General features: G+C 37.6%; 1 protein-coding gene across 6 annotated transcripts in view; it reads right to left on the bottom strand.

The window, feature by feature from the left end:
* LOC129762626 (protein lozenge) overlaps positions 1-26,143 on the bottom strand; it is a 125,277-nt gene that overhangs the window by 87,302 nt on the left and 11,832 nt on the right. For 3 of the 6 annotated variants that reach the window (XM_055761075.1, XM_055761080.1, XM_055761077.1), the window contains exon 2: positions 14,127-14,812. In XM_055761075.1, the coding sequence (XP_055617050.1) occupies positions 14,127-14,376 (250 nt within the window). In that variant the 5' untranslated portion in view covers positions 14,377-14,812. The remainder of the gene's footprint in view (positions 1-14,126; positions 14,813-26,143) is intronic. The other 3 variants (XM_055761078.1, XM_055761079.1, XM_055761076.1) reach the window with 2 other exon arrangements.

Genomic DNA, 26,143 nt, shown 5'->3' with positions numbered 1-26,143 from the left:
ACAATGGGAAGCAAATGGTTCTTCAAAACATTGTCGATGTAGTATTTAGTGTTGATTTTAACACCAGGTTCGATGAACAGCAAGGGAACCTTCACCCTGGAATCATTTTGGAATCTTTGAACAGCCAGCTTGTCCCGAGGAATATCAGAAAGATGTGCTGCATATATCCGATCATTTTTGTTGATTGTGGTGATCCTGTAACAGGAACAATTTTTCGTCCGAAAACAGAATTTCACAACCACCGTGACGCTTGAGCAGCTGCCGACATCTTTCGACTCTTCCAGCCTTCTGCTTTTCAGTCAAACCGTGCACCCGTTGTCTTTTGTATGGAATCAATCGAAGATCATCTTTCAAAATAGTTTTCATGGTTGACTGCGATATCCCCAGCTCCTTGGCCATCTTACGTCCAGACTGAGCAGGATTCCGTCGAACTCGCTCTCTTACTCGTTTGATGGCTCCCGTACTCCTCACAGTGCGTTTACGACCAGGCTTGGGAAGTATTTTCCAAGAACCATTCTCCTTGTATCGCTTGATGGTACGAAAGATGAATCTTTCGTTGATTCCGAGTGGTTTCAGCTTCATTAAGGTATCACACGATCGAAAACTTTTCAAGAACAGACCTATCACGAGCTCCCTTTTTGCGTCCATGGTTACCACGACTCTTAAACGAATGAAAATTCAAACCAAACTTGCAAGGGATGTTGACATTTGAATACACTCTAAACGAAAAATATGCAGACACATCTGTGATTAACCCATCTTAGATTAAACACGTCTATAAAACACTGACAGTTATTACTACTCACCCTGTATACCATTAGATGGCAAATTTATCCAGCATTTTTTTCGCCTGAGACATCAACAGCGGAAATAATAAAACAAGTGAGCAATTTAACAGATAAAAGAGGTATGTTTTGCGAGCGGATGCGAAGGTAAATCATGTATTATGCATTTTTTCTTCCAACTTCGTTCCCATGAATGTTGTATGTAACACAAAATTGCGTGCAATAATTCGTTCTATCTAACAAATTAGCAAGATGTTAGAGTAATCAGATGCAAGATTTCATGCATCACTCAAAGCATGCAAGATTTCATCAAAGCAACGAGGAAAGTGTCACCCATACAGTGATCGTTCATCAATTAGGAGGAGATCGGCATTACATCGCATCACAAAAATGAAACGAAATGAAATATTAATATTCTTCATCACTCATATTCATAATTCTCAATGACTCAATTCCTTCTATGATAGATTGAGCAGTAGAACCAATACGACTTGATTGAGATAGTCTGCAAACGAACATTATTTCTCATAAAAGTTACTGTTCCTGATGCCTGATAAGACTAATAATAAGAATAAGACAATGGAAAAAATCACAATACCACAGCTATCCAATAAAAATAAAGCAACTTCATGATTTCATGTGTATTTTACCTCAAATATCACGAAATCGTGAGTATTTTCAAATTGTTTTTTTCGATTTTTCCCATAAATTTCATATTCAATGTAATCAAGAACGATATATTTTTTTGGTCTACCGATTCACATATTCACAAATGTGTCGCACTGATATTCATTAATCATTTTCAGTTGTACAGTTGAACTTCCTGCCAGAAGGTTATTGTCTTTCTTTGTTCGTTACAAACCGTTTGAAGGTTATGAGTACATACAACAAACGTCAATTTTCTGGGCTACTATTTAGAGTTTCAAAAGAGTTAAACTAACAGATTTCTGAACAATGAAAAGAATTTCATTTGAAATAACCAAGTGTTCTAAACAATCACAGTCCTACGTCAAACTTCCGTCCGAGCCCCTAGGCTCAGAATCTTCTACTTTTTTCGGTTTAATTTTTCTCTTTTATCAGAGTGTTTGTAGTTCATTAGGCAAAACGTTGTTTCTTGGCCAGTCCGAAGTAGTTCTTCCATCTGAATTAATTTTGGAAAGTGTTTTAGCAATGTGGAAATTCCCCAAAATAATATAGTGATTTCAAGTAATTATGAAGCAAACCAAGTAAAAAGTGAAAGAGTCCGTTTCATGTTGTTACGCGTTCGGGTGCGTTGCTGTGCAGTTTATTGGTCAAGTATCGGGAGAGAGCACGCGTTACGCGAGCGGAAAGGAGACAAAGAGCTAAGTTGTTTTTCATTCTCTGTTTTCTTTATAGAGGAGATGCGTCTAAAAGGCGCCTGCCGGGCAATTTTGACCCGCCTGATTTTCCCGTAAACCAGCAAGAATAGAATCGCAATGGATATAGGCAATCGTGCTAGTCAATGATAGAATCCTACCATGCAAGTTTTACATTTGTAACATGCTTTAAAAAATAAGAAAAATAATTTTCTTTGGAAGCAATTTTCGATGTAATTTTCTACATCATTTCTTTAAGGATTTTGCTGCTTGAAACCGATTCAACCAAACTGTGGGTTATATTTAATGAGTCGAGTTCCCAGTGAATATCTCAGATGAAGAAAATTATAAGATTCATATATTTTCCGCATCAGCTTACCATCGGGCAGTATGGCATACCCTCGATCGGGGCAATTTGCTCGCTTTCGGCCGTAAACATTCTCACGAGAGAAATAGCTTGTATGTGAGGGATGCCAGATGATTTTTTTCAAATATCTCTGCATGGCACGACTAAATGTCTTCAAATGTAATAATAATGAACAAAATAAGCAAACCATCACTATATTTCTAAATCATGTTCGATAAATCACACAAACAATTGTTTTCACATAAAGGTCGGACTCGATTATATATAGTCGACCATTTTTTTCAACAATTATTTTCAAATCCTATACGTAATCGAATCTCAAGAAAACAAATTTTTCATTAATGTATGAATGTCAAACATTAATAGAAAAATAGCTTTTTTGTGATTCGATTATGTATTGGATTCGAAAATTAACGTTGAAAGTGAAATTGCGATTATATATAATCGAGTCCGATATATAAACGATTACAGATAACTGAGGGTTAACTAATCTACGTACTGACGTAGTTGTTACCTTAAATTTTAAGAACACGGTCAAGATAAATCCATTCTCGCTTAGGGGGAGCGTATTACATACTTCTCCTATACTTTATACTCAATGGATGCGTTGAATAGGGTTTTTTTTATATTCTCAACTAGACTCTATGTATGCGTCCAATATAAAAAATAGGATATACGCGTCAGTAGAACATTGTTTGAATATCTTTGCAGAAAGCATACTAAAATTGATTGCAGGTATCGTGTGAAATAGAGGAAATTCTTGGGCGATTTATACGTCTAATGTGAAGTTGTTGCGTCTAGCAGAATAAACTGGACTTTTAGTACAAATAGATTATTTTCAGTGTTTTCGTATAAACATTTTTCAATCGGAAAAATAGTATTTTTTTCAAGAAAATCAACATCAACATAACTTTTGCAGTTTACGAAGCCAATCTAAGATGTCAGGTCGTGCGTTGAATAATATATTATGTAGCCGGTTCAATCAATTTGACAGGTTTTCCTTCTCAGGATACCTAATTGCTGCCGCGAGTTGTGACAGATTTACGGAATTTCGTTCAGTCGAGTAGTCGATATTTAGCATTTACATAATCACATCACTTACCGCAGAGAATCCTGATTCTTACCTCCTCCCACTAACAACTATCCCTTCCTTGAAAAACGCTAGGGAACCACGCTATAGAGGCGACCCTTCTGGCCTTCGGGCGGCGAATGTCATACTAACATTCCTTCCCTTCCGCTGGTGACTGTAAGGACGTGGCCGGCGTCGTTATTGACCATTCAAAGCTTGAATCACCGAATATTGCACAACGTGTATGATTTGCTAGTCCCAAGCGTTCTTTGTGCAATTTGGTTGGTTCAGGTCAATCACGGAGAGCAACTACGATCAATTATTACACCAATGAACCAGGGTTTGTTAGTTTTATTTGATTTGAGGATACGAGTGGGGATAAAGTTATCGTTAACAACTGCATATGAAGAAAGAAAAAAATTCGAGAGGCAGGACTGATCAGTTGATTGATAACCATTGAACCATTCGAGTAGATTATAAGCATGAAACAAACCATCTTCATCCATCGAGTTACAGATACGGAAAGAAATAGGGTCCTATTTCCGTATACACTATACGGTGAAAATGAAATTAAGTTTATCCGCGATGAAAACGGTACGGTGTAAACGTCTGGATGCGAAATTAGTTTTCCACTGAAATTTATCATTATAATATTAAATTATCTTCTGATACAATTTTTGCAAGAGATTATTTTACCACTTGAAAAAACAAAGTTTTCAATTCACATTGAACACTTATTTGATACGGAGAAGTTAATTTTCATTCATAAATTCTATTTGAAAAGTGTTCATTCTGCCTGAAAACCCTTTATTATCTTTGACGCTTCACTAACTCGTAAAGCGAAGTTCAATGACGTGCCGTTCATTTCATTTTCACCGTGAAGTGTATACGTGAATAAGACCCTTCATGTTGGATTTTAATTCCAGAGACGAATGAACTGCGGAGTTTAAAGCCTCTCAAAATCAAATAAGGAGAAAAAGATTTTCTTTTACCTCTTGTCCCAGCCAGCTGGTAGTTAACATGTCTTATCCCTCTACAACCTAACCCCGCTTTTAGACGGGCTTCACGGATTTTTTAAAAATTATTCAGACATTATTTTCAATGTTCACCCATACTAGCTTCAAAGGTAGCATATGTTCCACCCTCTGATGTCAGGCATGATAGAATGGATCATTTTCCAGATACTCCGGAAAGAGGACTTGCAAAAACCCGAGATGCACATCGGAAACGCGAGTCACATACCTTCAATGCGACATCAATTTACAATTGCAGCCAAACCAGAATTGTTTTTATGCTTTCCATAATAAAGAATAGCTACTACGAGCAGTTCAAAAGAAAAATGATTTTCTGAGATACCCAACCCCGCCTTAAGGTGAAGGTGGAAGCTAGCCATAAATGGCTGCCACAATGGCTCTCATTTCTTTCATCTCCCTCCCTCACCTCTCGCCCGAAAATCAATAATTTTGCGAAACAGTCTGAAGATAATGATCGTTTTCGCACACTTCCCATCAAGTAATATCAACCAAACTCTAATCGATTACTCACAAGATATTAAATTTTCATCTGCTTTCGCACCGTATAGTGAAGAACGTCGGAAAACTCGAGCAAGTGCTCTGAAAGTTAAATTTTCGTTTTTCAATCTTCTGCAATGGTTTTGTTTGTGTTGGTGGAAGCATCGTTATTTTTTCGACACTGATGCCAAACAACATCATCGAAACAGCTATAAAAACCACTCAATAAAATGTTATTCCGGAGTCATAGCGTCCCATGTCATGAAAATCAATAGAATAAAATTGTGTTGATATCAATACAATTATTATTTTTACGTTTAATGGGTCTATAATGTAAGTTTTAGCAACTTTAACATTGGGTAAGAAAATTGTATTGCAGAGCTCGGAACACTGCCACGGCTGCCTATGCTTTCAAAAACAGTAAACGGAAAAGTATTAAATTCAATCTAAATGTCTCGGCCAACGAAGAGAAGGGTTAAGGCTTTCCAACGTGAATATGTGAAAACAATACGATCAACGAAGGAAAATATTAAGGAATTATCAACATCGAGTTACTATGCGGAAGAACTTGTTCATACCAAAAGTGCCCCAATTCGCATGTGTTTAAATTTGCTCATGTTACGCTCGCGTATAATCAGAATCATATGCAAATGCACCTTCTATATATATTTATATTTGCAATTGTTCATCGGAACATATCGTTCATACATTTTACTTTAGTATTGAATTGTTATTTGTTTTTTTTTTCAAATGTATTCAAAGACTCGTGTCAATGAAGCGCCACACAGTCTGATAGGTGAATTGATCTATTTACGTGTGCTTTGCTCTTCTCTCACAAACACTATTACCCCAGGTTTAAGGTTTACCTATACTACTACAATGGCTAGCTTCCACCTTCACCTTAAGGCGGATTACTGGTTTGGTGGTATAAATAAAAAAGTCACAGGAGGGTTGTGTCCGAGACACGACCGCATAGTTGACGTAGGAATCCGTTAGGCTATCTGTTGATATTGGAGATGTTTGAAGAATTACATCGTTAAACTCTTTGACAAAGATTTGGTGGCCCTGAAAAGGGCCGTTTTGTTTGGCTGTTGAGTATTGTTTTTTCACTCCACCAGTGTTGATCGAGTGATGATCACAGAGGGATGGTAAACAGTCGTTGGATGGTGCGTATCAGATAAAAGATACCGAAATGGAATGAGATATGATGAAAACCGCCCTCTGTGATCCTAAACGAGATACCTCCTGTGTTATGTAAGGATGAAATAAAGAAAAAAAAACTCAAAACTCATTCGTCGAAGAATTTTCTCACGACGTATTCATGATCTTGACACCCTAGAATACATTCAAGGCGTGTTATCCGGCATAGAAATCTCAACTAAGTACTACTGATAAAAATGACGCAAGTAGTACCTACGTTGAGAAGGCAAAAGTTCCACTGGGTACGTTAGTGCCATCCAAGAAGAAGAAGAAGAACACCTAATACTATATGTAGAGCATATGGGAAATCACTTTTTCTAATATTTCTTCACATTTCCAATTTTTCTCGCCGTATAAACTTTCCTTGGGTGAAAATGAACACAACAAAACAGACAGCTTAAACCAAACGACCCGTTCTCGAGCGGGAAAACACCTTGGTTTTTATTTATGAAAATTGAAATAAATCGTTTCATACATCAAGTCATTTTTAACACAACTGCTACCATATACAATTTTACACTTATACTTGTGTTAAATTTTTCACAATACACATCGGTCATTGATATGAGATTTCTCGAAGCAACCAGCATTAAAGTTCCAAATTTAAATTTTATTTGCTAGAATTAATCGTATCACTCACCTTACTTGCAATATAAAAATGCCCCCGACTTGCATATATTTGCAATGCCGATTTTCCCCAGACAGCTTGGTTTTGATGTCTCTGTTAGAGAATACATTTCGGTAGGAACAAAAGCTCTCCCTACTTTCATGTATTTGCAATGCCGATTTCCCCCAGGCAGCTTGATTTTGATGTCTCTGTTAGGGACTCGCCGCATGTGTGTTCAATTTCGACCAATCAGAAGTGGGTATTTCTGTTAGGATGGAGGTTGAGATTTTTCAATTGGTCGATAGTTAGTTTCATGATATATATTATTTTCTTCAATATAAAAAATTGTTATAGAGTGCTGAAATCGATTGACGCAAAAATTTCATCAATCCATCAAGAAATGACTGCGCAATAAGCGTTTGAAATTGGACAATTTTCGCGATGTGCTCGATTTTAGATTTTCAATTTGTACCCCAATATGTTCCCGAAATACGTAATCCTGTCCAAAATCCGCGATTTTAAAAAATTGCAGTTATTTTTTTCGATTTTCTCATCAAAAATATGATCTACTATGGTTTTTTCACGCGAATAAAAAATTTTGGTTTAGAGGGTTGATGCTAAAAAGTAGTTTCTAAATTTTCAAACATTCATTTTAACGAACACAAAAAAAGTTAGTTTTAGTCATCTAAAAGTTTGTGTGTGCTTGTATATATGTGGAAAGGCGTGAATCGTTTTTTGATATAGGCTTTCGAGGCAAATCGTTGAAAATAAACATTTTAATGAACGATTCTCGCGTTCAGTTTACTGTGGGCTCATGTGGACTCGCGGTATGCTGTCCGTTAATAATCCTGTGAAGCATTCATATATTTACTGTAAAGGTTCCTCAATGTCGTCAGTATAAACCTACAGCGAAATCATCCGACACAGGGAATAAATATTGAGTATGACTTACCGCCTCGACAGCTGTCTGTTGTGAGAGGAAATGATGCCCGATGTATGATTCACTAGTGCTGCCAGTATTAATATCAACATCACTGTTATACTGTCAACTGCGAGGGATAGAACGTTGTGTCTTTCACGCACCTCACAAATCCGAGAGTAATTTACTGCGTAAAAAACTCTACTGAGCTAATGTCATTTCATCCAAATATAATATCATAGAAAAGTAGCTGGATTTGTGCGGACGGAAGCTTGCCGTAGGACTTTAGTTTTGTTTGTTTAATTTGACTAAGTAGGTTAAGAAGCCATCATTTTTTTAGTGCCTTCTCAACCTAAGTTTAAATAATTGAAATAATCATATGATGAGGTGATGCAGATTAGATATCTTACGACCGTGAGTTTGTGTGGCTCCTGTATTAAACTGACCCCAACGGGCGCTGCTCATTTATAGGGAAGGGAAACATACAATTTAAATTGGGGAAGAGTAGTTTGCTAATTTAAATCATTAATACTTTTTAGGAAGAAGTATATAAAGAACATCAACCTTTCACATAATTTAATAATGGCAAGACCTACATGGTAGAGACACGCATTGAGCATGAAATGATTGGACAACGACCATTTCAATAAAATCTTTATCAATATTTAATCCTAGGTTCTCGTCAAAACTTTGCGCATAATTGAGTGTCGCCATCTTCCAAGTCATCTACTTTCCTGTGATTATGCCAACTGATAAGTGGTTGCTGTCGGCAAATTTAGATTAATGCTTAATACGCATCTACTCGCCTTTTGCGCAAAAAAAAAAGACATGTAGGTAGGAACGAATAAGGAAACCAGCCCATAGAGGCCGAATTGTTTGCAACGTGTTGTTTGTTGCACTTTCCCGACAGCTTAAGCAGCGATGAAAATGCAGAAAACATTCCTACTTTATCCGTTAAATTGTTTACTTATGAAGTATTTAGGGGCTGTCCACATACCACGTGGACAGAAAAAGCACCCCTTGCCCCTCCGTGGACAAGCGTGGACATTGTCTATATCCCTCTCCCTGTTGTCCACGTGGACACCTTCTCTTCTTGGAAACAAAATTCGAGAAAGAATGGTATTTCGCCTAAATTCCATTCTAAGTTCGATTCTATTTCAATTCAATGTTTTAAATATGTTAACTTTATCAGTAATAGCAGTTTTTTGTAGATTTTTTTATTTGTTCCCTGGCATTGCCCGTGAAGTTTTTTTGTATCGCTGTTTAATTAGAAACATCACTTGTAGTGTTGACAAAACATCATCTTCGCTAAGCTCAAATGTATAGATTTTCGGGCTAGGTTGTATCAAAAACCCTATATATTCCAAACGAACGTCAAAAATCCAGACAACTTGTGAATATGAGCAAATCAACTTTTGTTCTTGAAAATGTTTCGAAGATTATTTTTCCACCCAGTGTCATTTTCATCTTGATTATTCAAAATGCCAGAATTTAATTTCATTTTAGCCAAATTAATATCAGCTGTTGTTTACTTTTAACCTGAGGCTGCTGTGTGCGGTTGGTTTTTATTTATGCCATTGTTACCGTCTCGCCAAACAAAATCCCGCGCGATTTCTTGCAAAGTTCGTTTCATCGAACTCTTGCGTTTTTGTTCTCTAAATGATCCAGCCTGACTATTTTTTTTATTTTTGAATTTTGACTCAAAATCAATGCCATAACGAATATCGTTTCGAATGTGATGGATATCAATTTGTTGCTTTTGATATCCAAAGTATAAATAACAGTGAAGTTTTGAACCCCACTCAATGCCGCATTCATTCATTATAGCAAACTTGCTCATACATATGAACGATATGAACAAAATGAACTCGTTTGTTATTGTCATCAATATAATGAGGGCAGTGTGTTTCAAGCTGAAAAAAAGTCTGAAATAAAATCATATTCGCTACTCGTGAATATTTGTTCATATTCTAAGACACTGATCACTTGTGAATCTAATCTCGGACATGTTCAATCATAAATCAACTTAGGCTGACTGAGCTCTTTCAGTTTTCAAGGTGAAATGTTGACGACAATGAATAAACCGTGCTTCAACGCGGGAAGCCGAGGTAGTGAAAATGAATCATTTGTTTTCGTTTGACTCAATGCATTCATTATATTCAAATTAGAAGGAATTGCTTTCGTTTGACAATGAACCCATTCGGATCTCAATTGACGAAGTTAACCAATTCTAAACGATCGAGCAATACTTTCTTTGATGATGATTGAGATTGAATTTTCACCGCACTGCTTTACACCCCAGTACAGGAATGAAAAAGTTTCCTCGTTAGACGAAGCTACCCAATCTAGCGAGAAATAAAACGAACTGCTTCGGATACCTCGAAATCATTGTTACGAATAACGCATTCATTGAAATTTCTATTTTCTCGAGAGGTAATTCGTAATAAGGTAATGATGGAACACACCTTAATCTCTGTAGTCATTATAAAACTGCGTATTTTATGATTTTAAAAATCCAATATGGCGGCCGCTTCAAAATGGCGGTTATATATTTTCTCAAAACCCCATCAATATGGATATCAAATGAAAGGACTTGACTAGTAGAACACAGTTATTCATGAGGACTGCAAATCCAAAATGGCCCCCACCACAAAATGGCGGATTACATATTTTCTCAAAACTCCATCAATATGGGTATCAAATGAAGGTGATTGACTAGTAGAACACAGTTATTTATGAAAAATGCAAATCCAAAATAGCCGCCGCAACAAAATGGTGATATATATTTTTTCCCAAAACCCAATCAATATACGTATCAAATGAACGGGATTGACTAGTAGAACACAGTTATATATAAAAAAAATGCAAATCCAAGATGGCTGCAACCACAAAATGGCGGATAACATATTTTCTCAAAACAAACCCCATCAAAATGTGTATCTAGTAAGGGGCTTGACCAGTAGATCACAGATATTCAGGAAAATTCAAATACAAGATGGCCGTTGTAACAAAATAGCCAATTACTTTTTTAATACGGTTTCATTCAACTTGACCTGTTTGTATACAGACATACAAACAGGTCAAGTTGAATGAAACCGTATTAAAAAAGTAATTGGGTTGTCCCTCATTAATAAAAATTTGACCCCGTTCCTTTTGATTTATTGGTCTGAAATTCGGAACAAACCTTTATCCCTGCTGTCATTATAATACTGTGTATTCCATTATCTTAAAAAATCCAATTTGGCCGCCGGTAATGAATGGCTTGACTTGGAGAACACACTATATTATGAACAACATTACACCCATACCTCGCTATACGGCTGCTCTTTATACGGCGTTTCGCTATAACGGCCCTCTTCAATTAAGACACGTTTTCGATTAACGGCCTAAAATGATTCGCTATAACGGCAAAAAACAGTTTTTCGATGTCGATATACAGCCATCCCATGCCAAATCGATCTAGTGGTTCTCAGATTTTCGTTAAATTTGGTAGTTTTGTTCCTTGTCAGATAATGTTAGACCCGTATTTTTTCAAGTATAAGGGTGCCCATTTCTATTTTAGGATGGTATGTGAATGTTTACCCATTTTTCAAAAAAATGACTTTGTGCATCAACAGTAATATCTTTTTTTAAGACTGGCTAAAATTAGCCAGTCTTGTGAACTACTGGACATTATATGTCCAGTAGTTCACAAGTTTTTGGAAAAAGTCATTTTTGGGAAAAAGGGGGAGAAATGATTTTTCCACCCTAAAATGGAAATTGGCACCCTAATGAAGAAATAAAACATAAGAGTCTGATATTTTACGATAAGGTTTACGATAAATTTAACGAAAATCTGAGAACCACTATATCGGTTTGGCAAGGAATGGCTGTATACATACACATATTTTATGTAACATGAAGTTGTTTCATTTTTGTTTATGGTTTATGGATTTTATGTACTTGTTATGTACGTGTTTTTGATTTAAATAAAATGAAAAGAAAACATTTTTGCATTTGAATGACAAACCATGTTACAAATTTAGTAAATTTGGAACCGATCCGATTGAACTTGTATGAATTTGTATTAGAATAATTGATTCCTTATACGGCTTTTCGCTTTGCGGCCGAGTTTCGTGGAACCAATCGGAGGCCGTAAGGCGAGGTATGGGTGTAAATCAAAAAGGTGTATGTATTTTTTGTGATCCCCTCAATATCGGTTTATTTTTATTCTTTGTTTGAGAGGCTTTCAGCCTGCTGGGCTGGTTCGCCTAAATATCGGTATCGAATGAAATGATTTGACTAATAAAAGATTGTTTGCTGCGAGCCCAATGCGATAGAGATGCGCGTTTAGGTTGGACATAAGCCGAGATATCACGCGAATGAAATCACGACCTACATTCAATCCCTTGAACCATGCACTCGTCGAGACCATAGGGATAATCGTGTGTAACCAACGACCGAACTCATCCCCACTCCACATGCGCTGCCAGCTTACGAGCGTGTACTGACGAGGAATGTGGAAAAATTCATTATAAGCAATTTGCCTTTCAAAAAGTGTGCCTTCTAAAGCGCCCACCTTAGCTAGCGAGTCCGCTTTCTCATTCCCCGGAATCGAACAATGAGAGGGAACCCATGCTAAGGTAATCTTGAATAATTTTTCGACCAAAACACTCAATAGTTGTCTTATTCTTGTTAGGAAATAAGATGAGCGTTTATCAACCTTCATTGAGCGGATTGCCTCTATTGAGCTGAGACTGTCTGAAAAAATAAAATAGTGGTCGATGGGCAATGTTTCAATGATCCCTAAAGCGTAGTATATCGCACCCAGTTCAGCGACATACACGGAACAAGGATCTATGAGTTTGATAGAGGCACTGGAATTTTCATTGAAGATGCCAAAGCCAGTGGACCCGTTTATGAATGATCCGTCAGCAAAGAACATTTTATCCGATCTAACTTTCCCATATTCTGCCGAAAATATCGGCGGAATATAATCGGAGCGTAGATGATCTGGTATTCCATGGATTTTTTGTCGCATGGACAGATCAAAAATGACAGAGGAATTGCAAAAGTATGGGAAGCAAACTTGGTTGGAGATGCCTGGTGAAGGGTGCACGTCGTGGGTAAGGTACTCATGGTATAAAGACATAAAACTTGACTGAGGAATCAGTTGGAGTAGATTTTCGAAGTTATCAATCACCAATGGATTCATGATCTTGCAACGGATGAGAAATCTGTAGGATAATTCTGTGAACCGAAGAGTAAGCGGGGGTACTCCTGCCAAAACTTCGAGACACATCGTATGTGTCGAATGCAAACACCCCATGGCTATACGCAGGCTCTTAATATTGTGAATCTTCTGCCGCCGCGAGATTCGAAAACCGATACTTCAAATACCTGCCCTTATCCAGCTAAACATTTTGGGACAGACTGAACCAGACAGCCAGACGACGACGACGGGCGCAGAACCAGTTACATTTTTGCCCAAACTATCGCGCGACACCTCCAATCATCTCGCCCATCGGTCATCGGTCGGATCATCGGACCGTCCATCATCCGTCCAAAAATATCAATCTTTTGCTAATTCAGTTACGCTCTTTGCACGCGCTTCTCGGTTCTCGGTTACCAAAGCGCCCGCCTTCGGCCGCCACTCTGGGGAATGGCCAATTTTTTTTTGCTACCCTGGAGGAAGAGTATCGATGGTGGTGGGTGGCGGGACGACGCAGCAAACTCCCAGAAGAAACACAAGACCACAGCCGGGGTATTGAATATTGTGTAGTTACGGCAAAAGTTCATTTCGCTGTTCCCGCTACCTCGATCGATCGAGTGGCCGCCAACCCGTGTGCCGTGTGGAGGGAAAATATATGCTGGCCGCTTCTCCGAGAATATATGAAATTCGAAACCCTCAGAAACATGTACCGGAGGAAGAAGGACAAGGGCAGAAAAAATGAGGCAGCTCACAAAAAAAAAACATGAAACTATATGAAATGAAAGAAGGTGAAACAATGCTTGAGTAGAGTTATTTTTTTTTCGTTCGCGTTATGACCCCATCTCCATTCACAAAAGAGGTGAAAATGAACCAGAATAACTTTTCGGGTGCATCGATATCAGTTGGGGAAGAAAGTTAATAAAATGTTGTATGGTTTCGGATAGCTATCCGAACGCGTCCGGCGTTGCGTTGTTTTTGCTGTGATTGAAAGCGAATACGTTGTGCATCGTCTCGATCAATCGAGATGGTGATGAATCAGATTCCTAGAATATCGATTCAAGGTGGTAGCATGTAATTGGAACCAACCTGTTAGTGTTTTTTTTTTGTTGCTTGAATGAGGAAGATAAGGAAATGGTTTACCTAATTCTCCGGGATATTCCTGCTGGGCTTCGATCACCAACCGTTCGATCCACCAGAGGTCCCCAGAACCTCCCGGACTGGGTGAGCTGTTCTCCGCATTGTTGCTGCTGCTGTTGCCGCCGGCAGGTGGTTCCAGCATTTCCTCGTCCTTGTAGATGTCCCACTCGGTGGGAGCCGTCGGCGTCGCGCTGGCGTCGGTCGCACTGCTCGGAGTAATGGTGACCGTGGTTGCACCGCAGGGCAAATGCATTCGGAACGATGTTTTCGGCGCAATTTTGGAGGCCTTTCACGCGAGACGCTGTGTGAACTGGGAAGTCGAAGGCTGACGACGACGATCGAGGAAGATCCACGACACGATTAATCACTCACTCGCGACTCGTTGGCTGGCTAGCCGATTCCAATCGTAACGGAGCACCGTGCGGAATATTAACTAACTTTCGCGTTTTCTCCTTCAGCCTTCCGTCGGCACCACTCTCTATTCACTATTGGCACAATCGATTATTATTAGTCACTTGGGTTTATTTGGCGGCCGCCGGTATTATTTAGAACTCTTCCTCACACACACACACACACACACACACACACACAGACACATGGGCACGTGATTCACAGATCATAGCATTGTTCGCTCGGTGTCGCACTTCGCAAATAAACCACTGTTTCACTGTTTCAATTCCGACCAGGAACTGTAACCGGGAATAGGAAGGTATCACTTATTAATTACTGTCGTTGCACATGTTTGTCTCCACTGCGTGTCGACCACTCTTTCCCTCTCTCTAATCGATAATATTTGTTTAGTTGATGCGTTTTTACATCATCCATTTGCGAGGGCGGAATTACTGACGAGAAGGGCGTGGGTAACTTACCCACAGCATAAACCCCAAACCAGCATTCGTCGGTCAAACAGAGATGCGTGTGGAGCTGCTGGCGTTGGGTGCCTTCAAGTGGGTTAGTAGGTTCACATTAAATGTCATCAACTTTTTTGACGTAAGACTATGTCTTTCAATTCCGTACTGGGGTGTAAGTTCAAAGTTTCGAAACCGAGAGCGTTACACATGGAGTACATGGTTTTGAACGTTAAGACCTCTTCCTTCTTCCTCTAATTTGAAAACAGACATTTTGTGGTCTGCCCTAAGGTGATTCATTGCAAATTACAAACAATTACATCTACAGAAAAAAGGTACCTCACTTAGCGAACACTTCTCACGCTCGCATAATATTGGTCTTGTCTACCGCAGTCCACCTGAGCAGCAAGTGGAGTATTGCATTCAAAATCATGACACAATACCATCGCACCGTCCAAATGACCGAAAAATGAATATGATTCACTCAGCCATCAAACTGAATAAAAATATTAAAGCCCCCGGTTTTGACGGTAGCCCATTATTAAGAAACTTAATGATTAAATTTGTACACTTCTAGTCATGGCTTGGAAATATTGAGCTTATTGAATAATATTGAAAACTATTTTTTTTCAGCGCTTATTTATTTTGCTTCTCGATACTACTATCATTCATTCGATGTCGAACAAATTTACGATTGTGTTCATTCATATTCATTCTGTTCCATCTGAGCTTCCTTTAAAGCTCGGGTTATGAGACTTCATTCACATTCATTCATTGTCATTGAATTGTCAGGAATTTTGTGACTGACCATTTTTAATATACAGACAAGTGTCGGATTTTCTCATTGAGATAGTACTCTACTTATTCTGAAGTCAGTTTTTTTTCTGATGTTACCCCGAACTGGCAACGCAAATCAGTGGTTCAAGAGTAAATGCCAACAAGAGAGCAAGATCTGCAATCAAATTCACAGAAGTCTCTAAGGATTAGCGAACATGCTCGACGCGAAAGACTCTGGCCAGTAAAATGATCATTGAGCTCAACAAAGATGTCTTCGTTTATATACCGCCAACAATGTATAAGTGAGCTTTTGTAGACTCGCATGCTTCGATGTTTTCATTGTAATATTTTAAAAAAACGATTTTCATTTAGATGTTTCGTAAATAATTTTATTCAAACTGCAACTGAATTCACTTTTTTGTTTAGTTATGCGATCTTGCATGGTCTTTTTTAAACCAATTTGAATTTGCTGTTTAATTTTCATCATAGAACTGGGTGGAATTGCATATTCACTATTTAAAAAGAAAGCATTTTAACTGAAACAGAAATCTTACTTGCTCGAACTTAAAAAAGCCTCTTCCTAGGCTTACGCTGTCGATTTCTATAAACTCCGCAACGCTACGCTATTTTGTTGACACTATTATGAGTTTTCAGTTCTGTATTGTCTTAGTTAAAGAATTTTACCGTTTCGTTTCCGAGAACGATGCGGTCGAAAATAATGTCCCTTCAAAGAGATCCTCTTATATTTCAATACTTATAATATTTTGTTTATACCGAGTACCGTTACCGATTGTTCATGGAAACTCCGTATACATTCGTGAAAAAGTTCACTAGACATTACAATTCGTTTAGAAAAAATGTAAACAATTACATCGTTGAATAAAGTATTTAGTAGCATTCTTTGCTGTGGTGGCTGAGAGCAAACAAACGACCGCAAAGGGTTAATACCAATGAATGCCAAAATAACGGATATTTCCTATTGTTTACATTCCGTGAACGCCGAGCAGAACGATAGAGGGAATGAACGATAGTGAATGAACCAACTATCAGTGGCTTTCTGTTATTGTGGAGCTTGGAGTTGGTTCATTCTTGGGATCTCGAATATAATGACTATAACAAATATAATGATCGCATGTTGTCTGAAATTCAGATGAAAAGATCGATGTCAATTTGATATTCCCAAGTACTGCTCCTGGCCAACATTTTCAACGGATGTATGGAGCTTCATTACTATCCATCTGCGTGGAAAGTGACGAAAATAATACCTGTGGTCAAACCGGGAAAAAAGACCCCACATCCCCCAATCTATAATCTTGCTCTCAGCAATCAGAAACTTCTCTCAACCGTTTGTGCAATTCGTTAATGAGAATTATCTTATACTCCCATAGCAATTTGGATCAACAATCCATTAACTGTTAAGGCTCAAAAATAAAATTCTCTAACGTGAAGCAGTATCCAAGTCCAAAACGAGGGAGGTTGGCGAAAAACCCAGCCAAGCTAATGGTGAGTAAAAAAATTAGACTAATTTTTGAAAAAAGCTAAAACATTTTTCTTAATTTTTTATAAAAAATTATAACTTAAAAATTATGATACCTATAAACTTTCGGTTAAAGGATTCGATGTAGAAAATTGTTTAAATTTTCATAAAAAATAAAATTTTTTTAACAAATTTCGATGAAAAAATTTAAAAATTAAAATTCATGTTTCGTTTTTTTCTTTTAAATTCCCGGAAAATATATATAATAGCCCTTACAATCTCCAACAAGTCGTCCATACATCGGAGGATGGACACTTTTACAGGGAAAAAGTTTTTGTAACAACTTTTTTCTTTTTGAAAAAAATACAACTAATTCTAATTTAGTTTAAAGTCAAGATATAGTGTGTTCGACAAAGTTTTAGATCTTATGAAAATATGAATTTTTGTTGAAGATGAGAACTTTATATCTTTTTTAGTTTCTTGAATATAAGGAATTTTTGTATGAAGACTCCTGAAAAAATAATGTTTCAATCGTAACATTTTTGCGTGAAAATTCTCGCGTTTGACATGTTTCTAAATAGAAAAAAGTTAGCAGAATATGTAAATCGCGATTATTTTTGCATAAAAATGTTACGAATTAAACATTAATAGTTTAAAAAAAAACAACAAAATGTTGTTGTTCGGAAATTTTTTTCCATGTAAAAATGTCCATCTTCCAAAGTATGAGTGACTTGTTGGAAGTTGTAAGTGCTTTTTCTGTATATTTTTTCCAGAATTTTAAAAACACATGTTTTCGAGAATGATAAATTTTTATTTTCAACTTTTTTACAAAAAATTGTTTGAAATTTTTTAATGAAAACCTAAATAATTTCCAACACTTCATTCTCTAACCAACTTTTTGTAGAACTTATAGTTTCTTAATTACGATTTTTCGAAAAACAAAACTCGAAATTACATTTATACATGGAAAAAGTTTCACGAACAACTTTTTCTTGCTTTTCTTTGAAAAAATACGATTAACGTTTAATTCGTAAAATTTTTTTGTATGAATTATCGTGATCCACATGCTCTGCTAACTTTTTTCTGTTTAGAAACATGTCGAGAACATGTCAAACGCGAGAATTCACACGCAAAAATGTTACCAGTAAAACATTATTTTTTAAGGAGTCTTCATACAACAATGTCTCATATTCGAAAAACTATAAGAGATGTAAAATTGACATCTTCGACAAAAGATCATATTGTGATGAGATCTAAAATATTGTCTAACACACTATATCGCCATCTTGACTTTAAACAAAATTAGGATTTGTTGTAATTTTTTCAAAGAAAACTTAAAAAAGTTGTTGTTAGAAAAACTTTTTCCCTGTAAAAGTGCCCATCCTACGATGTATGGTCGATTTGTTGGAAATTGTAAGGGCTATTCATATATATTTTTTTGAGAATTAAAAAAAAAGTTTTTGAGAAAAATGAATTGAAAATTAGATTTTTTTTTTCAGTGGAATTTGTTTTTAAAAAAAATGGTATTTTTCATGAAAATTTAAACAATTTCCTACATTGCATCCTTCGATCGCTATTTTCTAGGTATCATAGTTTTTGAGGTTATACATTTTTTTAAATAAAGAAACATTTTTTGGCTTTTTTTCAAAAATTAGTCCAATTTTTTTCAAATACTTCAAATGACTCGTATCTTTACACTCACAACGTTTCATTACTATCTCAGATGGTGCTGCCAACTCGTAAGACGAGTTGGAATAAAATTCGTGAATTCAAATAATATAGACACCGAAGATGAAAAGCGAAATGTATCACTTGAAAAAAAAAGATGTAAATACCCAATATGATGAACAAAAATTAGTCTATTAGACTTTTCCACACCTATGCCAGAAATAGAAAACCTGTAAAAAAGTTGTCGCTAACTCGGTGGAATGCAAAACTGGAATGGCTTGATGTATATGTCCTGGCTGACGGTCCCGGTCGCGATGAAAGCAGTCGCAGGTGCAGATGGTCTGCCAAACCAGGTCTGTTTGGAGAACATGGATAGTTTTACGATCTCGAAGATGTCTGCCACCTTTCCCATTTCCGTCCTCGCTGAAAACTCCTATCCCGGAAGCTGCCAGAAGTTCGATTTTGGCAACTGCGCATGCGAAAAGTCATTTCAAGAACTGAAGAGCAAACGTCAATATCAAAATATGGGAATAACATTGTGGCCAAACTCAATGTGCTGGAAATTTTTCTTGCTACTGAATGAACAATCTGGTTGGAAAGGACATCCAAAAGGTTTTATTACAATTCAACTATTACAGATTTGTTACTGAGAAGAGTAATCGTCGTAAGAGAACCAAGCTAGGTAAAACTTTCCGGTCCCGGGCTAACAAAAGAGGCGGGAATTATGGCAGAAATGTTGGAGTGCATCGGCTGTTTTCATCCGGAATAACAAGAGCGGTTCAAGCTCGGCACATGTTATTAGCATCTGTCAGTGGATCGGAATTGTCGATTCTGTAAATGACAAATTCCTAGACGAAACTTCCAAAAGTGAGCGTTTGCTAGAGATACCAAGATTCCGTAGACATTTGAAGGCCGTTGAAATTAACAGAACAGACACACTTGAATGAATTGTCTTTGTTGTTAAAATTTTTAATGGATATAGGTTTTCGCACACTCGAGCTCCCAAGAGTAAAGAGAGTGTAAGAGAGTGTGACTCATTCGCATCTAGATTCCTCCCAAAAAGCGCACACAGACAGACTTATATATTCGCCGGTGAATAGGAATAGCGCATGGTTTCTCCTTGGTGAGCAGTCTTTCATGTTTCACAAAAAACACTGCGTCCAGGATAAACATGTCCACGCTACTGTTCACACTTTTGTGTTTGAGTACAAACATGATTTTTTCGTACTTATGTTTGAAAATGTGACATGTTTGTATTCGTAATATGTTTGGACATACGATGTTTAATCCCAATGTTTCACATGATGTTCGAACATGGTGTACAGTTTCTCTTGCATTTTCACCCCAAGCACCGGCAGTGCGTAGAGTAGAAGAAGCGAATTGGACACCACACCACCACCACTCAACGCGTGGTGTGTTGGTATGTTGACATGGAAAAAATACTTTCCTATCATGACAATGGGTGCTTCGTCTAAAATATTGGGCAAATAAAATAAACTTCTTTTTCTGTTCTGAACAAAATAAACATCGATTGAAATCAGAGTTTTTCACATTTGATATCATTATTTAGTGCACGCATCAATTTATATATTGAATTCATGTAACATTCGCTATTATTAGCTATCTGAACAAATACTAAAATTGAATTATTCGGCAGTGAAATGTTAGGCGTGACGCTAACCACTCGACCACGGGAGCAACAATTTTGGCTGGATCTTTGAATACAAATGGCCAATACTGCTTGTTCGCGACGATCGCGACCCGAGCTATAAAACGAGCGAAGAAGAGGAGAAGAAAGGATGATGCAATCGCATGAATGTAGTGCAGTGTAAGTGTAGCTTTTAGGTTTTTCCTTCATTCAGTTTGTGATAACATCGAGAAATTAATGGTGTGTTTTAGCCGCTGAAATTTCTCTGCTGGTTCTGCTGTGTGCCGCTGAAGGTTGCATCTAAAACTAATTTTTGGGTATTTATTTTTTTGGTCAGTAGTACAAATACGTCGCCCGCTGTGCAGTCGGCTCCCCAGAATTTAATTGCCAACATGCACGCAAAAAAAATCTCATAGAAAGATTCTTTCTATTCAGAGAATTTTTTCTTTGCACATAACCAAGGATTATTTTATCAGACTTGCAAAATATGCATGAATTCATAGCCTCTCAGTTCGTGCAATTTTTGAAATGCGAGCTAAATTTCAAGTTCGTTTCTGTGAAAAAGTATTCTACGAAGAAATGTTTTGGGATGAATAATTTCTTTCCGTGCATGAAAACAAACGAAAGCAATGAATACTGCGACATCGGGTGATATGTTTGTACATGATGTTCTTGAATTATAAACATTGTGTTTGTTTTCACATGTTTAGGTTTGGGTATCATTGTTCGTGTTTGGGATAGACATTCAACACTAGCGAAAATCATGTTCAAATTCAAACAAAAACATGGAATTTTCACATCACGTGGACATGTGTAAGTGTTTTTCGGAAGATTGTTGGTGAGTGATGACTGTATCCTCGGTTTAAGCATGAAATTCCCGCGCGGGTATATCATTTCAGTGAAAATGCCATCACTGGTTGTGGGGGTTGTTGTTTTTATATGTTGACAAATATAAAATCCTGTGTGAAGGCAGTATGTATCTCTAGAAAAAGAGATACATACTGACAATAAGGACAATCTCGTAGATTATTCTCACATCTACAAGAAGAACAAATTCTCAAAATATCCACACATTCATTGTGAGATGCAACTTCAAACAAATGTTCACTAAGCCAACGGTAGTCCTACGTCCACCTTGCGGTTATATCACAGATATAACCCACCTCTAGTTTTTGTTCCTAGAACTATCGTAATTTGTATTTCATAATCCCATTCCCGACTCTAATGATTCTAACGAAAAACACCTCCAATCTTCCCGATGGATCAGGGTTTCCCTGTATGCAGATCGTTCGCCAGAGACTAATGTCAGAGGGGGCGCAACAACAACGGCAGTATTACTCAACACAGCTTAACACGCTCTGTTTATTGTTTACTCTTATGCTGGAAGGCGACAGCAAGAAGTCGCTGAAAGTTCGGTCGCGCCGGGGGCCCCACCGTTGATCAGATGATGGGGAGGCATGTCCGCTGATTCGTAATTAAAGGTGATTACTCATTCACGCGCGAAAGAAGCAAGCGCAACAAGTAAGCAAAAAAAAAAAATAACAGCAGAGAAATAAACTTGATCGAAACAGAAAAATCCGCTGCCGAGCAGTCGTCTACTTGGGGAGGTATTTCGTCACCAGAGCCAATCACCAGGTCTCGGATCAGAAGGGCACAACGCGTCAGTTTCCCGAAGCGGCGGCAGCCACTCTTGCTGCCGGGTTAAGTCATTCAGGACTGGCTTTGTAAACAAATGGTAGATAAGTTTGTTTTCGCCAGGCCCGGTACGCATGTGAAAGAAGACTAATGTCGATTGCTGGATTTTTCGGTAACACTAGTTACACATTGAATGATTCATTTCACCCAATATTCCAAGGATGGTGCTAGAAACAGTGCCTCTATAGTTACTCATGTACCAGGTGTGCGAAATTAAATCGTCCGGTTTTTTCGATGAAAAAAAAACACATAATTATCAGGAGAATCTCAAAATATTTTATTCGAGGTAATTCCCTTTTGATTCTACACATTTCGCTCAGACAAATTGTGGATTCCTTCCCAATAAATAATTTGTTTACCGAACCATTTTCCGACATCTTTGTATTCGTCGAAGCGCTACTCCGCGAGTACATGTCCTATTGAAGCCAATAGATGATAATCTGACGGGCCAGGTCTGGAGAATACGGCGAGTGTGATAACGTTTCCCAGTCAAGGGTTTTTATTGTGTTCTTTACGGATTAAGTGGTGTATGCCGGTCGGTTACCATACTACAATATACCTTTACCGAGTCTTTCGCCGTTTTTCCGTCAATGTAAAATTCAAAATTATTATTTATTTTCGGTAGCGATTTATATTCACTGTTCCACCCAGTTTTAGTAGCTGATGGTACACCATCCTGGTCCCACCACATACAGACAGGGTTTCCATATTTAATTCTGTAAAATATTCTGAAAAAAATCTGATATCTGCATTTGTATAAAAAAACTAACGGAAAAAATAGCAAGAAAGGTTTATTTTGATTTTGAATTTATCTTTCTTATTTATTGGTTGTTGAAGTCGTGTCAATACAACAAAATAAATCATCAATTTAAATTGTATGGTGTTTATACATGGATTTGTTGAACTTTGCCTTCGTGTTCTACCTTCTTATTCTAACAAATGAAAATATGGTATACGGTTCTACTTTTTTTTTTAATCAAGATATCTTCACGACTCAACAAAAAAAAATGTTTATTGTTAAGTAGCTAGATAAAAAATGAGCTGTAATAATTTTAGTATTGAGAATTGAATTCAAGAATATCTGTAAATTTTGAAAATCCTGAAAGTTTTGCTTAACATCTGTAATTCTGTATATACATCTGTATCTCAAATATGACGAAATATGTGTAAAATACAGAATATTTTGTATATGTAGGAACCCTGCATACAGAGCATGCTCTATTGGCCGAAATTGTTGTCACACTTGGTACGGTTGGCACGATTGGTACAGTCGGTACTGATGTTCCGCTTTGGTACGCAGGATCAAATCCTTTAAAAAAAACAACAAATTCGCACAGAACAAAAACAATGTTTGTTATTTGGTCAAATATAAATTCACAGTTTCTGTGTAACAACATTATTAATTGCAGCTTACTTATAAAGGATGTGTCACATCAAATTGCATCACGGAAAAAACGCTGTAGAAATTTAATTTTTAGGAATAATATCTTCAGCTTTCGCTTATAATCAGATAAGAGTGTATAGATCACGTTGGCCATGCTTCACTGTAAATTTTTCGTAAATTTGGAAAAATGTCGTCGAACGAAAAAGAGCGTCGTGAATTAATCCTGCGCACTCATTTCGAGAATCCGGAGTTGTCACATCGGGACATCGGTAAGATGCTGGGAATCGTCCAATCCACGGTCAGCAGAGTACTAAAACGATACTTCGGGAACCTAACCATCGACCGGAAGGTGAAGAACGGCAAAAATGGATGCTCCGTCAGTGAAAAAGATCACAAGCGCGTAGTTAAGCAGTTTAGACATGATCCGAGAAGTTCGGTCCGGGATGTCGCCAATAAGCTGAATTTGTCAAGTTCATTCGTCCAGCGGACCAAGCAGCGGGAGGGCCTGCGTATATACAAGGTTCAGAAGGCTCCTAACGACGAAAGGCAAAACATGGTGGGGAAGACGCGAGCCCGGAAGCTGTACACCGAAATGCTGACGAAGTCGCATTGCCTGGTAATGGACGACGAAACCTACGTCAAAGCGGACTTTCGTCAGCTGCCGGGCCTGTTGTTCTTCTCCGCAGAGGACAAATTCAGCGTTCCGGAGGAGATTCGCAAGCAGAAACTATCCAAGTTTGCCAAAAAGTACATGGTGTGGCAAGCGATCTGCTCTTGCAGAAAGCGGAGCGCCCCCTTCGTGATGACCGGCACGGTAAACGGGCAGGTTTACCTTAAGGAGTGCCTACAGAAGCGCTTACTACCACTATTGAAGCAGCACGAGGGCCCGACCATCTTCTGGCCGGATCTCGCTTCGTGCCACTATTCAAAGGACGTGTTGGAGTGGTACGAAGCCAACGGGGTCACCTTCGTGCCAAAGGAAACGAACCCGCCCAACGCGCCGGAGCTTCGCCCAATAGAGAAATATTGGGCGATTATGAAGCAGGCCCTCCGGAAGAATCCAAAAGTTGTCAAATCGTAGGCGGACTTCAAGAGAAAATGGATTTCTGTTCAAAAAAAACTACAACCTGACGTTGTACAGAACCTTATGGACGGGGTAAAGAGGAAGGTGCGAGCATACGGGCTTGGGCTCGAAGTATGAATAAAAAGAAAATGCCAAAAGTTGTTTAATAGTTTTTATTTTACTGTCTAAAATTTTCAAAAGGATCGGTCTACTGGGCGAATTTCTACAGCGTTTTTTCCGTGATGCAATTTGATGCACACCCTTTAAATTCTTGAAATTAAAATTTGAAAGATGGTATCCGGTACACAGCTATTTGAAGCTATTTGGATATTGATGATGATTTGATGAATATTTCAGATACTGGAGAAGGACTTAACGTTAAACAATTTGGGCAAACGCGGAGTCAGTTACAAAAAAAATCAGATGCGATGAGTATTCCAATGTAGACAATTCTCGGGAATGGTATGGCGATTCATTTTTAATGAAAAAAATCGATTCTGGTTTCCAAATAACAATTTGACCTGGTATCATTCTTCGAATGTCTTTCATTTTATACATTATTCAATTGCATATTGCCCTATGATTTGGTATTAAATAGAATGCGATTATGTAAATTTTGGATATTTTTTTTTACTTCTCGTTTGAGGGGTGACCCCTCTCTGTAAGGTCGAAAAATAATGAATATTCGTGATTTTTTTTTAAGTTAGGTGTCCAAGTGAAGTGTTTGGGTATTTTGATTTTTTTCAAAGGTACATTTGAAAATGTATTTTCCATTTTTTGAGGGCACCAGTAATGATTATTAGGCTGTTCACAACTGGATGCGTAGATGTTAGCTGAAAATCGGTACCGTCATCCGGGATAAAATTGATCAAACGTAGTATTGAAAACAAGTCGAAATTTTTAAAGGCATTATTTAATCAAATTTAAAACTTTTATATATGACACGTTCAATAACCATCTGTAGGTTTTTTGCGTCAGTGGTTCTTATCGAATCGCTTATTGAATTGCATAACAATTTACCTTTCTCTGAACAGCATTTTCGTTTCCATTTCCAAGCACTATTTCCAGACGCCAAACATATGAATTCACATCCTGCTGATCTTAACAGATTGAAAAAGTAATCATTTGGTTACAATTACTATTAAAACAAGTGAGAAAAATAAATTTTATAAAAACGCACCCCGAAAGACATTTTTTTTCTTAACCAGACAAGCAATGTTGCTGTTCAGTTTTCTCAGAAATGGTTGAAAATAATAGGATGCGGCAAATTTCATCTGAAAGAGCCCTTTAGAGTATTATCGGAATCGGTCCAAGGGTTACGGAGATGGCCGAAACAAGTTCCGGGGTCATAGATTCCAGAAACTAAAAATACACAAAACCCGCCATTTGGGAATCAAACAACATTATTTTCAAAACTAGCTTGTTTGTGACGAATTCAAGTCTAGTTTGCATCATTGACT

Source organism: Toxorhynchites rutilus, chromosome 1 (assembly GCF_029784135.1).
Source record: "Toxorhynchites rutilus septentrionalis strain SRP chromosome 1, ASM2978413v1, whole genome shotgun sequence".
NCBI lineage: Eukaryota > Metazoa > Arthropoda > Insecta > Diptera > Culicidae > Toxorhynchites > Toxorhynchites rutilus.
The sequence above is the reverse complement of the archived record's forward strand: the minus strand, read 5'-3'. Positions and strand labels throughout refer to the sequence as shown.